The following is an 18,456-nucleotide window of genomic DNA, read 5'->3' on the forward strand; positions in this document are numbered from 1 at the left end:
CTACTCAAGACTCACTTATACCGCCAGGCATGGGGGAGTTGAGATATTCCTTCCCCCTAGGCCATTACAATTTATGCATGGTATGTTTGTGTGTATGTTTGGTTTTATAATAAGGGTTTTTAGTTGTTTTAGTATTGGATTGTTACATGCTGTTTTTATCATTGTTGTTAGCCGCCCCGAGTCTACGGAGGGGGGCGCCATACAAATCAAATCAAATAAATAAATAAATAAATAATACTGTAAATGCATAATACTTATGTATAATGTACATACATGAATATTTTAATTAAGTATTAATTAAATACATTAATTAATACATGAATATTTTAATTAAATATTAAGACTTAAAGCCAAGATTAAAACTTTGAGAGATATTAAGAGGACCAGGTTCAGATACTGCTCCAATTTAATAAAGATTTACTTCGAAGTATCATTTCTAAACTCAGAAACCAAGATGGACTCTACAGTATATCCTAAAGGTGTTTTCTGCTTTCACCCCTTCATTTAAGAGCATCATCAAATAGTTGAGTTAAAAAAGCAAAGGGCTACAATTTTGAGCTCAATTACATTACAATCTTTGTTTACAGTTTTTTTTTAATTTCACCATCTTTACATAAACATCCATACCTATACCATAGTATCAAAACATACATAATTATACATTTCTGTGAAAAATGCCATAAACAAATTTGCACCTTTTGTATCATTACAATATTTTATGGTGTAATTAGGGAGGCTGAGTTCTTCTATAAAACCAGTTATATCTTCAAGACAACATCAACATGGAGAATTTACTTCGATTATAAAAAATGGAAGCAGTACTAATGGAAAAGTATTCTTATGTTCATAGACCTTTTCTACAGATGAAAGGGACTCTTTAAGTATCGGAACCCGAAGCTTTCAAGTGTTCTTTCCCATTTAAAATAAAAAGAAAAAAACCCCACCAGTTCATCTTATTCGTTTTAAATCAGAAACTTTATTTTACATATATCCACTCAGCTGTATTTTTTTAGGGATAGCAGCTAAAATAAGTACCCTGTACTAAGCGCTCTGTTGAATATTTATACCAGAACTGGAGTCTTATCTGCAATCATTGGAGCTTTCAGGAATTACTTTAGACATTTAATATATCAGAATAAACTTCACATACTGGTCAAGGAGAGGCGAGTGTATAAATATGCATTTTAAGGAGCCTCCCTTTTGAAATGCTATTTCTTTTTTCAAAGACAGGCTTACTTTTCCATATGCCAAGCCTCTAACACTTGCATCAAACTCTCCAGTTCCATTACTATAGGTTTTATATCTGTATATTTAAAAAATGTGACTGTGTGTATGTAAGTTTAGAAACATAAGGAAAGTAGTTCTTTTTGCCAACATGGCTTTGTAGCCAAGGAGCAGCAGAGGATAGCAGTCATCAATAGGTAGCCTGTTTTTCTCCAACCAAATTCTTTCTTTCTGACACTCTGGCTTGTCTTCCCATTGGGAAAGATATGTTGTTCCAAGAAGCACCTTTCTTAATCTATGGTCACAATCTCATCTTCCTCTTTATCAGCTGTAAGTTTTACTTTTTTTGCTGTAGCGTGAGAGTCACCTTCCTGGTTTGAGGCTGTAAACTTCAGTTTCTTTCCTGGGGTCCTCGGGCTGGATAATTGAGAACATTTCCCCTGTGGATGAAGCCATTGTTAACATATTAAAGCCAATGCAAACTTCAGGTCAGTATTAAAAATAAAATTTTTAATCTTGAAAATTCTGGCAAATATGGTTCCGTAAAAAAAGCAATATTTTGCCTTTCTCTGAGTTATTGGGGATAGAAAAGGCATTGCTTTGATTAGACTAGTAGCCGGTCTTCCAAATGTGTCCATGAACTCAAATCAATATGATTTTTGGTAGCTGTAGACCAAATCTTTTGCAGGACAACTGATTAACTTCTCTAGAACTAGATATTAGCAATACAAGAAACTGATACCATACAATGATGCTAATGAGTTTCAAATATTAGATGTATGTAGATCTATTACCACCCCAGTGATGGGCTCCTACGGGTACAGTCAGGTATTTATTTATTATTTATTTATTTATTAGATTTGTATGCCGCCCCTCTCCGAAGACTCGGGGCGGCTAACAATATAAAAAGACAATGTAAACAAATCTAATAATTAAAAACAATCTAAAAAGCCCCAATTTAAAGAACCACTCATACATACAAGCATACCATGTATAAATTCTATAAGCCTAGGGGGAAGGGAAATTTCAATTCCCCCCATGCCTGACGACAGAGGTGGGTTTTAAGGAGCTTGCGAAAGGCAAGGAGGGTGGGGGCAACTCTGATATCTGGGGGGAGCTGGTTCCATAGGGTTGGGGCCGCCACAGAGAAGGCTCTTCTCCTGGGTCCCGCCAAATGACATTGCTTAGTCGACGGGACCCGGAGAAGGCCAACTCTGTGGGACCTAACCGGTCGCTGGGATTCGTGCAGCAGAAGGCGGTCCCGGACATATTCTGGTCCGATGCACAACTGGTTAAAAAAAAATTGATTTTTTTTCTTTTTTTCCCTTCTGGGCTCTGGGTATGTTTTTTCCTATCGCAGTAAATGAGGTATGAATGTGCTTAATTTTAGAAGAGTGTGTGTGTGTGTATGTACATACACATATAGTTTATATAGTAGATAATGTATATTTTGGTGTGCCTGTGTGTAATATGTATGTACGCATATGGCATATATACATAGAATTAAATAGTATATTTTGGATGTTCAGTAATAGTAAACAGATAGGGAAATTGTATCTCTTTGAGGCAAGAAAAGGCCAGGCACCCTAACCCAAACCCATAAGTGACGTCAGGTTGTCCACCTTTAAGCCAGTCACATGACCTTTAAGCCACCCTAGTCACATGATTGTCAAACCACTCCCATCTGGTCACATGGTCGGCAAGCCACACCCACAAAATAAGCCATGCCCACTTTGAAATATACCCCAGCCGGAATTACTAGATACTGCTGTTGAAAAATAAGGAAAAAGAAATAACGCAATCTCACCTTAGCCGTTTTATTTTTGCCCTGTATCCCTTGCATAGTGATGACATGAGCCTTATCTTTCAGAAGATTAGCTCTGGGTCCTATCTTCACGTAGGATATTGTGGCAAAGGCTGTAAAGCTGAAGTCTTCCCTGGAAGGAAAAAAGACTTTTCGTGAACTGAAAGGAGGGATTTAGAGATGTTTTTAACAGGGCGCGCACTAACATTAGAGAGCAACTGCTCAAACCAGCCATCTGCGAAAGAGATACAGTGGTACCTCGTGATACGAACCCCTCGTGATACGAACACTTTGAGATACGAATACTTTGAGATACGAACCCGGGGTTCAGAAAATTTTTGCCTCTTCTTACAAACTTTTTTCGCCTTACGAACCCACCGCAGATCGCAAAATGCCGCTGCGCTGGGCGCCACCGCCCAACTGTCACCTTTTAAAACAGCCGGGGGGCTTCTCAGCGTTCTCCTGAACCCAAACCCAAACCCGAACTTTTCAGGTTCGGGAGGCCGCCAAGAAGTGCCGCCGCCTGCCTGTCACCTTCTTAAACAGCAGGGGGGCTTCTCGGCATTCTCCCGAAGCCGAACCCGGAAGTTCGGGTTTGGGTATGGAGTCCGCCGAGAAGCGCCCAGTTGTTTTAGAAGGTTACAGCCGGGCGGCGGCGCTCGGCGGAGCGCCATTTTTGCGATTGGTGGCGGCGTTTTCGGCCGATCTGGAGGCTGGAAAGGAGGTGGGGAATCCCAATAGGGAATTCCATGGGCGGAGCTTTGATGTCACGAAGACGTCCTTCCTGGAGGCCATATTTCGGCCGGGCGGCGGCACTTCTCAGCGGCCTCCTGAACCCAAAAGGTTCGGGTTTGGGAAACACCGAGAAGCCCCCCGGCTGTTTTAAAAGGTGACAGCCGGGCGGCGGCACCCAGCGGAGCGCCATTTGGGGATTTTTTCCCCCCTTGCACGCATTAATCGCTTTTACATTGTTTCCAATGGGAAACATTGTTTCGTGTTATGAACTTTTCGCCTTACGAACCTCCTTCCGGAACCAATTAGGTTCGTAAGACGAGGTATTACTGTACAAGCATTGGGGTGATGAGGAATTTACGTGGGTGGCAGATTTTAAGAAGCCACGAAACTTACTTCAGATACTGCTGCAGAATCAAATGGGCAACGATTCTCTCCAACACCTCGCGGGGAAGTTTGGGAGCGGCGATCTCCAGGCCCAGTTTCGAGAGACCCTTCCCCAGCCAAGCGTCGATCAATTTCAGAGGGGTGAATTTCTGCTTCATTTCGTCCACTTGCTTTAAAATCTTAGTGAGCACCCTGCAGTGCTCTGTCACATCCATCTTCTCCAGTGCTGAGAGGAGAGAATTAACACATGTGAATATCAAAGTGTTGGTAATGACCTATAAAGCCCTACATGGCATCGGACCAGAATACCTTCAGGACTGTCTTCTGCCGCACGAATCCCAGCGACCAATAAGGTCCCACAGAGTTGGCCTTGTTCAGGTCCCGTCCACTAAACAATGTCATCTGGCGGGCCCCAGGGGAAGAGCCTTCTCTGTGGCGGCCCCGACCCTCTGGAATCAACTCTCCCCAGATATTAGAACCGTCCCCACCCTCCTTGCCTTTCGTAAGTTACTAAAGACCCACCTATGTCGCCAGGCATGGGGGAACTGAGATACCCCCCCAGGCTTATTCAGTTTATGCATGGTATGATTGTGTTATATGGTTCCAATGTTGGTTTTAGAATGTTTTTAATACAGTAGTACCTCTAGATATGAGCTGCTCCACATGCAAGTATTCCAAGTTACGAGCCAAGACGCGAGCAAAATTTCTGTTCGACACCCGAGTTCAAATTCGGGATACGAGCCAAGCGTCCACTAGGTGGCGCAAGAATTCCATGCTTCCAGTTATCTCGGCGCGAAAAACAAAGTCTAAAGGCATTCGTTCGAGATGCGAATTGATCAACATACGAGCTCAGGTCTGGCACGAATTAAACTCGTATGTCGAGGTACCACTGTATTAGATTTGCTACACTGTCACTATTTTGTTGTGAGCCGCCCCGAGTCTGCGGAGAGGGGCAGCATACAAGTCTAATAAATTAAATTAAATCGATCTCAAGGAACTCTAGAAAGATAAAAGCAGTAATTAAGATTCCATTTCTGCCCTACATTGGACCTTTTGGGTAATCCACTCCCATGTTTCTAAATATTTAAAAAAACAAATGAGAACAGAAACTAAACAGGGATCTCATCCAGCAGACTGGCTCAATAAAAGGAGAAAGTGAACCAAACAAAATCTGAAAATACAGATTCTCTTGTTGACAGGCCAAATCTTTTTAATTTCTCATACAGTGATTGTTCTGTTCCCGGGCTTTCAGATTGAAGCAAATGGTTAAAACCCTCTATTGCAGATTTGAATTATTTGGAAAAACAGCATTACAGGCAGAAAGCAGTTTTTAAAATGTTCAGGGAGGATTTTTTCTCTGCTGCGAAGTTATCAGATTAGCTTCTGGGAAAGGCACCAACTACACCCTAATTGCATTCCAGTGAGATACGGCAGGGAATGAATCGTAACGGATAAAATTCAGCTCACCAATTCCTAACAGTCATACAGCGTTTGGCAAGGCAGAATTCAGGTTTTTAGCAGGGCATTTTCAAGCACCCTATCTTTAACACAGCGTCCATGAAGCAACATTGAAACCCCACCCAGAATTTCCCAAAATCCTTTGCTTTTGTACTTGCTGGGAGTGTCATCAAACTCCCTAGAGTTAAAACTGCAAACTTATTTCCTTTACCATACAAGTGTTATTGTCTGCTTTGTAACCTCCTGAATCTAGCATCTAAGAATGGCTCATCCACTCTAATGTCTCCATCATCTGACTGGAACCAATCGCCCATTGACAAATCTTCCACCTCTGGTAGTTCCTCGGGTTCATCCAGATCTATTTCTCCATCACTCTCACTCACTGCATCAGCTGGCAACCCCATTGATCCAGGGTATCCAGTGTTTTGCGCTGGGACTTGCCATAAACACGGGAGCATTCGGGGAAAGGTTGGAGCAATAAAGGGGTGTTTGAACTATCAGCTGACTGTGCTGCCTTTATGCTTTGCCCCTGGTCATCACATTAAGGATCCATGGATTGAGGACTTCAGACTATGCATCCCTAATTCAAATCCTACCTGCCTATCAATAGTTTCCTAGATGTTCATCTCCACAAACCAGTTGTGTAATTACTGGTAAACACTTTAAACTGTATTCCAAAATCTCAAGAAAATAGACATAAGAGATGTTTGATATAAACAATTTACAATTTGGGAAAGAAGATGATGTTATTGATTGATTGATTGATTGATTGATTGGATTTGTATGCCGCTCCTCTTCGCAGACTCGGGGCGGCTAACAACAGTGATAAAAAACAGCATGTAACAATCCAATACTAAACAACTAAAAAAACCCTTATTATAAAACCAAACATACATACAAACATACCATGCATAAATTGTAAGGCCTAGGGGGAAAGAATATCTCAGTTCCCCCATGCCTGACGGCAGAGGTGGGTTTTAAGGAGCTTACGAAAGGCAAGGAGGGTGGGGGCAATTCTAATCTCTGCTGGGAGTTGGTTCCAAAGGGCCGGGGCCGCCACAGAGAAGGCTCTTCCCCTGGGTCCCACCAAATGACATTGTTTACTTGACGGGACCCGGAAAAGGCCCACTCTGTGGGACCTAACTGGTCGCTGGGATTCGTGCAGCAGATAATCTCACGATTATCATCTGAATTTCTGTTAATTGTTGAGTTACGAATACATAAATATTAGACCAGGAAGAGTATTCAAAGATAACTCATGCCCAAGACATTTCTGCTACCCTTTCTCATTTGCATATGAGTCATACAAATCTATTACGCAAATGCCTTCAAAAGCCCTGACAGAGACATGGTTACGCATTTGATTTGTGAACGTCTGCTATGCTACGCTAAATTTTATCAGCAGGAAGGTCTGACGATATTCTAAACAATCTCTAATTGTGCTGGGTGAATTGTTACACTAACAGCTGAACTAAAAAGCAGAGAGCTACAAAAGGATTTTGGAATCTGGAATAAGGACTCAGGGCCAGCCTTTGCAAATTATCCCTTTCATCTTCTAAGCCAGTGATGGTGAACCTTTTTTTCCTTGGGTGCCGAAAAAGTATGGATGTGTCCTATCGCTCACGCGCAAGTGCCCACATCCATAATTCAATGCCTCGGGAGGGCAAAAACAGCTTCCCCCCACCTCCTGCAGGCCCTCTGGAGGCCGGAAATGGCCTGTTTCCCAACTTATGGTGGGCTCCGTAGGCTCGTGTTTCGCCCTCCCCAGGCTCCAAAGGCTTCCCTGGAGCCAGAGAGGGTAAAAACACCCCCATTCCCCAGGAGGCTCTCTGGAAGCCAAAAATGCCCTCCCAGAGCATCTGTGTGAGCCAAGAATCTGCTGATCAGCACACACAAGCACGTTGGAGCTGAGCTAGGGCAACGGCTCGCACACCAGCAGATATGGTTCCGCATGCCACCTGTGGCACCCATGCCCTAGGCTCGCCATCACTGCTCTAAGCTCTTAAAATTCCACTCCGGAAAAACCGAGTTGGTTAGCGCTTCTCTTCATTGGGAATTCTTTTTCCTGCTCTCCCACTTACTCTCTTCTTGGCAGCAGTTATCACACATTTTATTACAAGCGGCAGAATCCCAGGCCTCGTCAAAGTGATGAGCGATCTGGACTCGGCGGCATCTGCGGCAGAAATACCAGAGTCAGAAGCAATCAGTGGGCCTGCACACGCACAACCACCTACAGTCTACAGATGCTCCTCAACCACCTACAACGGGGGCGTCAAACTTTATTTCATTGAGGGCTGTAGCAGGTTTGACCTCGGGGTGTGTCTCTGTATGGTGGGGCAGGACGCGGCCAGCTCGACATCACTCATCAAGACTCTATTTTTGGGCATGATGACTTCCTATAGCCCTCTGCCAGTAAAAATTGAGCTTGGACAGGCTGCATGGAGTCCTCCCAGGCTCCTTTTTCAGCTACTTTTGTCGCCAGGCATGGAGATAATTACCATCTTTCCCCCTTTTTATTATATTTTTGGCCTTACTGCATGATAGATTAGGTTGAATGTGTGTGACTGCATAGTTAGGGCTTTTATTATGTTATTAATGTCTTTTTAAATGGATTTAATTTATTTATTAGTAGATTTGTAATGTATTGTATTACTGCTATGCTGTGAGCCGCCCCGAGTCTTCGGAGAGGGGCGGCATACAAATCTAATAAACTATAACTATAAACTATAACTACAATTGTAGCCAGGGGAGGGCGCTCGTGGCCCTCCCAATCTCTGTTTTCACTGGCAGAGGAACCGCAGGTCAGTCATTTGCTGTTTCCAGGACAGATCTAAAGACCCCATGGGCTAGATTCGGCCTGTAGGCCTTGAATTTTTGACACCCCTAACCAGTGATGGGCTGCCAAAATTTTTACTGTGGGCGTGGCTTATTTTGCGGGTGTGGATTGATGGTCATGTGACCGGGTAGGAGTGTCTTGCCAGCCATGGGACCAGGCAGGAGTGGCCTGACAATCATGTGACTGGGAGGTGGCTTAAAGGTCATGTAACTAGGTGGGAGTGGCTTACCGACCAAGGTAAGTTTTCAAATAGATGCTTGGACTCTTTTTCAGTTGATTAAGTCACATTATTTGAATAGCCACAAAAAGGACAAATGATAGACAGCATTATTTGTTGAGGAGCACAGTAACATTTTAAAGTTTTGTACTGAACCCACAAGGTTCAGATTAGGCAAGTAGCTCAATTTTCTTTCATTGCTATAAAAGTTCAGTTCTAGATAATGATTGAAGTGTTCATGGGTAAAAACATACTATTTAATTATTTCCTTTTTTAAAAGTAATTAAGGATCATAAGGGACTAGAGAAGGATGGACAAATACTATTAAGTATTCAATAAATGGTGCATAAACTTACTACCTCCACTGTATCCCATCACTGCCCCGACCTACAGGCTACGGATACTCAACTGTCATAACTCGAGGACTCTGAATCTGTTTTTGAAGTTCTGATATCTGCCCCTCCCCTAATGGTCATATGACTGCCTTGTGGTCACATGGCACCCGGCTTTACAGCTGTCACGACTTACAGAAATTCCGGGTTCAATCACAGTTCTAGGTCAAGAGCTACCTGTAATTTCAACACACCGGAAGACACCTGTCAATCCCACCAGTGAAGAAAGCCACTTGCCTTCCCATATCATGGCAGTAGGAAACCATCCCGTAGAGCTTCTGTTGTCCCACATTTTCCATCACCACCATCGTGCTAATTCTGAACATGTCACCAAAGCCGTAAAATAAGATGCAATCGGCTCTCTGGTCATCCCGACCTGGAATGAGTATTTTTAAAATATATATATACATTTTGGGGTATAATTTTTTTTATTTTCTCCACCATAAAATAAAACAATACTGTATATAGTTATAACAGCAACAATATTACAGCAACAATGCTTAAAATCAATCATATATAAACTTTTCTTTTCTTATGACTCACTCAATACAACGTTGTCCATTCTTAAAAATCTAAATTTTTAATCTGGGGAAAAGGAATCCTCAATCTGAGTATTGCATTGGCAGTTCTGTGTTAGCAAAAACTTCAGAAGAGAAGGATTTAGGGGTAGTGATTTCTGACAGTCTCAAAATGGGTGAGCAGTGTGGTCGGGCAGTAGGAAAAGCAAGTAGGATGCTAGAGGTATAACAAGCAGGAAGAGGGAGATTGTGATCCCGCTATATAGAGCGCTGGTGAGACCACATTTGGAATACTGTGTTCAGTTCTGGAGACCTCACCTACAAAAAGATATTGACAAAATTGAACGGGTCCAAAGACGGGCTACAAGAATGGTGGAAGGTCTTAAGCAGGAAAGACTTAATGAACTCAATCTGTATAGTCTGGAGGACAGAAGGAAAAGGGGGGACATGATCGAAACATTTAAATATGTTAAAGGGTTAAATAAGGTTCAGGAGGGAAGTGTTTTTAATAGGAAAGTGAACACAAGAACAAGGGGGCACAGTCTGAAGTTAGTTGGGGGAATGATCAAAGGCAACATGAGAAAATATTATTTTACTGAAAGAGTAGTAGATCCTTGGAACAAACTTCCAGCAGACATGGTTGGTAAATCCACAATAACTGAATTTAAACATGCCTGGGATAAACATATATCCATTGTAAGATAAAATACAGGAAATAGTATAAGGGCAGACTAGATGGACCATGTGGTCTTTTTCTGCCGTCTTCTATGTTTCTATGTTTCTAAATAAAAATTCTTCCTCTCCATCTTACTATAAAACATTATATTACATCTATGCAAACAATAATAAAATCTCTTTTATCTAGATTTTGATATTGTATCATATAGCTAATAAAAAGTCTATATATATATATATATATACTGTATATATTTAATAAAAGAAACTATTCATAATACACTGCTCAAAAAAATAAAGGGAACACTCAAAGAACACATCCCAGATCTGAATGAATGAAATATTCCCATTGAATACTTTGTTCTGTTGTCTGAATACTTTGTTCAGTTGAATGTGCTGACATGTGAAATTGATTGTCAATCAGTGTTGCTTCCTAAGTAAACAGTTTGATTTCACAGACGTTTGATTTACTTGGAGTTATTTTGTGTTGTTTAAGTGTTCCCTTTATTTTTTTGAGCAGTATATATCACCTACTTCATAAAATAAAGTCCTATATGTTTAAAGTCTAAACAATAAGTAAAGTTTGTGTTATATCATCATATAGTGCTATCACCATTTCTCATCTTCGCCATCTGGCTTCCAAAATTTAAATCAAATTCTCATGTTTCCATTTTTCCCAAAATTAACCAATTACTAATACATGCGTATCTTTTAGTTTTCTATCCAATCATAAAACTTACCCCAAATTTTAATAATAACCCGAGTCTTGTTTATCTTTAAGTGTCAAAATCATTTGAAACTTTTTCATTTGCAGCTAAGGAACACAAATCTCTACCCAGAATAGATTCTCGCTTAAGTATTTATTTATTTATTGGACTTCTATGCTGCCCCTCTCCGAGGACTCAGGGCAGATTACAACACATAAGTTGTATGCATTGTTTTGTATTGTATCTTGTGAGCCTCCCCGCGTCTTCGGCGAAGGGTGGCATACAAAATTAATTAATAATAATGATAATGATAATGATAAGGAGACGGAGGAGGAAGAGGGGGAGAAGGAGAAGGAGGTGAAGGAGAAGGAGAAGAAGAGGAGGAAGAGGAAGAGGAGGAAGAAGGAGAAGAAGGAGAAGAAGAAGAAGAAGAAGAAGAAGAAGAAGAAGAAGAAGAAGAAGAAGAAGAAGAAGAAGAAGAGGAAGTAGTAGTAGTAGTAGTAGTAGTAGTAGTCGTAGTATACCTGCGCGTCCACTCTCTTGGTAGTAATTTTCCATGGATTTACTCATGGAATGATGTATGACGAACCTCACATCTGGCTTATCGATTCCCATGCCGAAAGCAACGGTGGCCACCACAACCTGAAACATAAAGACGACGAAAATCAGGACATTTAAGTCACCCTGGTTGAATAGAAAAACTTCCGTATCGCAGACTCCACCTGGATTTCGTTGGCACACCATCGCTTGTGAACTCTGCTCTTATCTTTGGGCTCCATATTTGCGTGGTAAGTACCTGCTTTAATCCCCAGTTTTTGTAAACTCATGGTAACTTGCTCAGCATCTTTCTGGGAAAAGCAGTAGATGATTCCTGTGTCAACAAAATAAGCAAGGCTGTTTCATGTATCAGAACAGAAGCAAAAAAAGTTATTTAACCTGGGAGTCACCAACCACCAGGGCCGCAGCTAACTACAGGACCCCAGCCCATTCAGAACTCAGCTGGGGGAATGGTGTGTGTGTGTGCATCATCAAACAGCTCCTAGTTGCTAACACAGCCTCATATGTGTGAGCGGTGGGCATGTGTGCCATTTGCGCAAATGGAGCTGTACTCAGCTGCCACTCACAAAGAGTGGAGTGGGAGTGGGGTGGAGTAGAGTAGAGTAGAATTAGAATAGAATTAGAATAGAATTAGAATAGAATTAGAATAGAATTAGAATAGAATTAGAATAGACTATTATTATTATTATTATTATTATTGTTATTATTATTATTAATTATATTTGTACGCCGCCCCTCTCCAAAGACTCAGGGCAGCTCACAACACAATACACTATGTACAAATCCAATATTTTTTTAAAAAACAGATTAAAACCCTTATCATAAAAATTAATCACATAACCCAAGCAAACCATACATAAATCATAGTAGCTAAGGAGAATATCAACTTCCCCAAGCCTGGCAACATAGGTGGGTTTTTAGGAGCTTGCGAAAGGCAAGGAGGGTGGGGGCAGTTCTAATCTCCGAGGGAAGTAGAATAGAATAGAATAAGGATAGAATAGAATAGAATAAGGATAGGGTAGGGTAGGATAGGATAGAATAAGGATAGGGTAGGGTAGGATAGAATAGAAGAAAGATAGGGTAGGATAGGGTAGGATAGAATAAGGATAGGGTAAGGTAGGGTAGGGTAGGATAGAATAGAATAAGGATAGGGTAGGATAGGGTAGAATAGAATAGAATAGAAAAGAAGAAAGATAGGGTAGGATAGGATAGAATAGAATAAGGATAGGGTAAGGTAGGGTAGGGTAGGATAGGATAGACCATTTCCGGCGTCCAGAGAGCTTCCAGGGGATGGGGGAAGCCGTTTCCACCCTCCCCAGACATTAAATTATGAGTGTGGGCACTCGTGTGTGTATGTGATAGTGTGCAGAAACACACTTTCGGCACCTGACGAAAAAAAGGTTCGCCATCACTGTGCTAGGAAGATGGGAGGGGCAACTTTGCCTCCTTTGCCCTAAAACCATTCCACCGTTGCTTAAAGGTTTTGTTTCAGGCAAAACCCGGAACACGCACACATAGAAATCGAAAGCAGGTGCTTCGTTTCCAGAGGGCATCTGCTTCTCCTTTGGTTAGATTCAAAACAATAGATATTTTCTATTTTGAGCATGTCCTCAGTACTCAAACAGAGGGGGGAGGGGAAGCGGTTGACACCGGGGATCTCTTAGAGAGGCGACTGTATTCTCAGAGGGGATCCTTTAGACTGTTCACCTGAAAGGCCTTTGTATCTTCCATTGACGAGCTTCACAATATCCTCAATGCAATTCTGAGCAGATGATGGCTTCTGGCGAACCTAAAACGATTTAAAAAGTTTTCAAAGGGCACTCAAAAACCTCTTCTTTTAAGTCATTTAAGCCTTACATAGAGTGGAATAGAGTAGAGTAGAAACATAGAAACATAGAAGACTGACGGCAGAAAAAGACCTCATGGTCCATCTAGTCTGCCCTTATACTATTTTCTGTATTTTATCTTAGGATGGATATATGTTTATCCCAGGCATGTTTAAATTCAGTTACTGTGGATTTATCTACCACGTCTGCTGGAAATTTGTTCCAAGGATCAACTATTCTTTCAGTAAAATCATATTTTCTCATGTTGCTTTTGATCTTTCCGCCAACTAACTTCAGATTGTGTCCCCTTGTTCTTGTGTTGACTTTCCTATTAAAAACACTTCCCTCCTGAACCTTATTTAACTGCCTGGGATAAACATATATCCATCCTAAGATAAAATACAGAAAATAGTATAAGGGCAGACTAGATGGACCATGAGGTCTTTTTCTGCCGTCAGACTTCTACGTTTCTATGTTTCTATGCCAAGGTTACAAAACACTGCTCTTAGTAAATAAAATGATAGCAATGAAAGATAAATTAGGGGAGTTCCAGACTTGAGTTCCAGGAATCCTGGAGGAAATTTGTAGTCATTTAAAACGAGGTGGGGAACTAATTAAACAAAAATACCTCGTAATAGAGATTGGGTCGGTTGAAGGATGCGGTGAAGGTGATGCATTTGGGCACACAGAGGATGTTCTGCGCATCACGGAGCACATGTCCTGTCGCGGTGGCAGTCAGTCCAATCAACGGGGCGTTGGGAAACTGTCGTTTTAAGATCCCAAGCAGCTTGTAATCTGGATGTGCAAGAAAAGAGCAGATAGGTTGCCTTACATCACTGATTGGAGGTCACGGATGGTGTAGAGCAGTGATGTCAAACACTTTTTTGGTTTCGCGTGCCAAAATGGGTGTGTGTGGGTGTGCTAGTGTCAAGCCACTCCCACCTGGTCACATGGCTGACAAGCCACTCCTACCCGGTTACATGACCATCAATCCCCTCCCCATGCATGCCGACATACTCTCCATGCATGTGCACAGGCCTTTCTGAAGCCTGGTACTGTTCTGCCTGGCCCCAGGCCACCCAGAAACGAAGTAATTAATCAAACACACACACACACACACACACACAGAGCCTTGTAAAAATAAAGCAAAGAGGTGTTCTTTATATTCAGAAGGCTGCAAGCCATGTAGTTTCAGAGCAACATTAGTTTAAGAGTCCAGCAGGTCAGAGTTAATTCACTCAATAGCAATTCTCCCTTCTTGCACGAAGTTTCTCCTGGGTTGGTAAGATATACCAGGTCTGAAGTCGTGCCCCCACTGGCTACAGCAATGGACTTCGTCTACGGCAATCCGGGTCAGCTGTCCCGCTTGGTAAGCTTTCTCTAGCTTTGACATGAACATCTTGCTTTTCGCGATCTTCTCCGGAGTCACATAGAGAAGCTTCAGCTCTGAGTTGCGAGACAGAATTTCGGCATGAACCCACTTCACGTGTTCCTGGGTGGAGGGAAAAAGGAGAAAATATTGATTTATTGCCTTTGTATGGCGCTCACTCCAAAATGGACTCTGTGCGGCTAACAAAGGTCATAAATACAATAGAAGTAAAAAGGGCAATAAATACATCAATAAAATCTACCTAAAAATCTTAAAATCCATAAAAACTACAATATCATAAAAAACCATACATTATCATTATTATTATTATTATGTCAGTACAACACATCAAACGAGATCACTATGCTGGATTTCGTATTTCATCACCAGTCGGGCGCTTCCCAAGCACCCAGGATTGCGTGATGTAGCAGCGAATTATGTTTGCCGATCCCAGTAAAGCGGCCTTTTGCAATTGACAGATGGAGATTTTGTCAATTCCGATGGTTTTCAAATGTCCGCTGAGATTCTTTGGCACTGCGCCCAGCGTGCCAAGGACCACTGGGACCTCTTTCACGGGCTTATGCCAGAGTCGTTGCAGCTCGATCTTTAGATCTTCGTATTTCACTAATTTCTCTAGCTGCTTCTCCTCAATTCTGCTGTCTCCTGGGATTGCGATGTCGATGATCCATACTTTCTTTTTCTCCACAATCAGGATGTCTGGTGTGTTATGCTTCAGAATTCGGTCAGTCTGAAGTCGGAAGTCCCACAGTAGTTTTGCTTGCTCATTTTCAACCACTTTTTCGGGCTTATGATCCCACCAGTTCTTTGCCACTGCTAAATGGTAGTTCCGGCACAAGTTCCAGTGAATCATCTGTGCCACAGCATCATGTCTATGCTTGTAGTCAGTCTGTGCTATCTTTTTGCAGCAGCTGAGTATGTGATCGATTGTTTCATCTGTTTCTTTACAGAGTCTGCACTTTGGATCGTCTGTTGATTTTTCAATTCTGTCTTTGACAGCATTTGTTCTAATGGCCTGTTCTTGTGCCGCCAGTATTAGTCCTTCTGTCTCCTTTTTCAGTGTTCCACTTGTAAGCCATGACCAGGTCTTTTCTTATCCACTTTGCCTTCAATCTTCTCCAAGAACTGGCCATGCAATGCTTTGTTCCGCCAACTGTCCATACAACATTGAGTTACATTTTTTCTGAACTGGTCCTTAGTTTGCTTCACCTTGAGAAGCTTCCTATTGTTGACCTCCATCAACGCTGACTCTTTGCTCCCCTTCACATAGTTGTTGTTGTTGTTGTTGTTGTTGTTGTTGTTGTTGTTGTTATTATTATTATTATTATTATTATTATGGCAAATTTTGCTGACTTTTTTCCTTCCGCGCATGCGTGGAAACAAAAATATCGGCAAAAATCGGCAAAAACTCACTTACATGCATGTTTTCACATGAGATTTGACTTCTGGTGCATGCGCAGAAGCTGAATCTCGTGCCGACACGCACGCGCTCATGCACCAGTCACCAGGAGCGTTCCGGGAGCGCTGGCGACGGGGAGCCCTTCACTGGCTGTGACCCACAAATTGAGAACCGCTGGTTATAGATCCTTTCAAATAATTTTTTTTTCCCCTATGTCATTTTGGTGGCAAGACTCTGATCAGCAGAATCGCTCGTGTTCACTTACAGCTGCTGCTTTCAAAAACCCAACATTTCTGGTAACTGCTCATCTTTGGCCCCTGGCCATACCTTGCTGCTGGAAGCATTCAGTAAAGTTGCTGATATCCCCAGCTGTTCCAACATCATTAGCTGATCCTCCATGAGGGAGATGAGAGGACAGATCACAAGGGTGAAGCCTGGAACAAAAAGAAATCGCACGAATTAAGTCCCTGGAAAAGGGGATCTATCTATCTAATCTATCTATCTATCTATCTATCTATCTATCTATCTATCTACCTACCTCTATCTATCTATCTATCTATCTACCTACCTACCTACCTACCTCTATCTATCTATCTATCTATCTAATCTCTCTCATCCATCTATCTATCTATCTATCTATCTATCTATCTATCTATCTATCTATCTACCTCTATCTATCTATCTATCTATCTATCTATCTACCTACCTACCTCTATCTATCTATCTATCTACCTACCTCTATCTATCTATCTATCTATCTAATCTCTCTCATCCATCCATCTATCTATCTATCTATCTATCTCATCTCTCTCATCTCTCTCATCCATCTATCTATCTGCCTGCCTGCCTGCCTGCCTGCCTGCCTGCCTGCCTGCCTGCCTGCCTGCCTGCCTGCCTGCCTGCCTGCCTGCCTGCCTATCTATCTATCTATCTATCTATCTATCTATCTATCTATCTATCTATATATCTAATCTCTCTCATCTATCTATCTATCTATCTATCTATCTATCTATCTATGTATCTATCTATCTATCTATGTATCTATCTATCTATCTAATCTCTCTCATCTATCTATCTATCTATCTAATCTCTCTCATCTATCTATCTATCTATCTATCTATTTATCTATCTAATCTCTCTCATCTATCTATCTATCTATCTATCTAATCTCTCTCATCTATCTATCTATCTATCTATCTATCTAATCTCTCTCATCTATCTATCTATCTATCTAATCTCTCTCATCTATCTATCTATCTATCTATCTATCTAATCTCTCTCATCTATCTATCTATCTATCTAATCTCTCTCATCTATCTATCTATCTATCTATCTAATCTCTTTCATCTATCTATCTATCTATCTATCTATCTATCTATCTAATCTCTCTCATCTATCTATCTATCTATCTATCTATCTATCTATCTATCTAATCTCTCTCATCTATCTATCTATCTATCTATCTATCTATCTATCTATCTATCTATCTATCTATCTATCTATCTATCTATTGTATTTGCATGCCGCCCCTTAATAACAGAAATGCCAGACTGCAGAAGGAAAACAAAAGGGTCCTTGATGTTGCCTGTGTTTTCCTGTTTTCCTGCAGACATTTCATTACCCAAACTACCGGTAGGTAACATCATCAGGGCTAATAAGGAGTGGGGTTTTCTCTCTGTTTATATTCATCGGCACACCAGAAACTGGACCATGCACAAAAGGGAAGCCCCATCTGTGGGATGCAGCAGCACACGAAACAACAACAATAACCACAGAGTTGGAAGGGACCTTGGAGGTCTGCTAGTCCAACCCCCTGCTTAGGCAGGAAACCCTACACTGCTCCAGAAAAATGGTTTCCCCGAACACCATCATTCTGCTAAACAAATAATCCCACCACCACTGTCAAACTATTTACTAAATTTGCGCTACTATTAATTTTCTCATCATTCTCATCACCCATCTCCTCCCACAAATGACAGTATGACTGTAACTTTGTGGCTTGTATCCTTACAATTTACATGGACTGGTACCTAATATGATTTGATTGCTTATACCGTTTCCCCGAAAATAAGACGTACCCCGAAAGTGAGGCATGTCAGAGGTTTTGCAGAATTTGCTAATATAAGGCACCCCCCAAAAATAAGGCGCAGTCAAGTTTACATACGGTACGGTGGAAAAACATACGGTACCAGTCAAAGCTGTTCATAGCGGTACCAGAATAATGTGGTGTCCCCTGCTGGCCCCTTCCATCGCTTTGTACCGTCCAGTACAGCAGACACAGTCTGCTGCTGTCTCACCGCCATTACAGTCTCCGCTACAGTGCGTAGACTGTAGTT

General features: G+C 41.6%; 1 protein-coding gene across 2 annotated transcripts in view; it reads right to left on the minus strand.

Annotated features, from left to right (window-relative positions):
* Positions 1 to 381: 381 nt before the first annotated feature.
* Positions 382 to 18,456, minus strand: part of RECQL (RecQ like helicase) — a 29,938-nt gene continuing 11,863 nt past the window's right edge. For both annotated transcript variants that reach the window (XM_070754334.1, XM_070754333.1), the window contains 11 exons: positions 16,448 to 16,554; positions 14,628 to 14,826; positions 13,963 to 14,129; positions 13,216 to 13,297; positions 11,673 to 11,821; positions 11,475 to 11,592; positions 9,288 to 9,426; positions 7,687 to 7,778; positions 4,157 to 4,373; positions 3,032 to 3,161; positions 382 to 1,664 (listed from right to left, as the gene is read on the minus strand). In XM_070754334.1, the coding sequence (XP_070610435.1) occupies positions 1,515 to 1,664; positions 3,032 to 3,161; positions 4,157 to 4,373; positions 7,687 to 7,778; positions 9,288 to 9,426; positions 11,475 to 11,592; positions 11,673 to 11,821; positions 13,216 to 13,297; positions 13,963 to 14,129; positions 14,628 to 14,826; positions 16,448 to 16,554 (1,550 nt within the window). In that variant the 3' untranslated portion in view covers positions 382 to 1,514. The remainder of the gene's footprint in view (positions 1,665 to 3,031; positions 3,162 to 4,156; positions 4,374 to 7,686; positions 7,779 to 9,287; positions 9,427 to 11,474; positions 11,593 to 11,672; positions 11,822 to 13,215; positions 13,298 to 13,962; positions 14,130 to 14,627; positions 14,827 to 16,447; positions 16,555 to 18,456) is intronic.

This window comes from Erythrolamprus reginae, chromosome 6 (assembly GCF_031021105.1).
Source record: "Erythrolamprus reginae isolate rEryReg1 chromosome 6, rEryReg1.hap1, whole genome shotgun sequence".
NCBI lineage: Eukaryota > Metazoa > Chordata > Lepidosauria > Squamata > Dipsadidae > Erythrolamprus > Erythrolamprus reginae.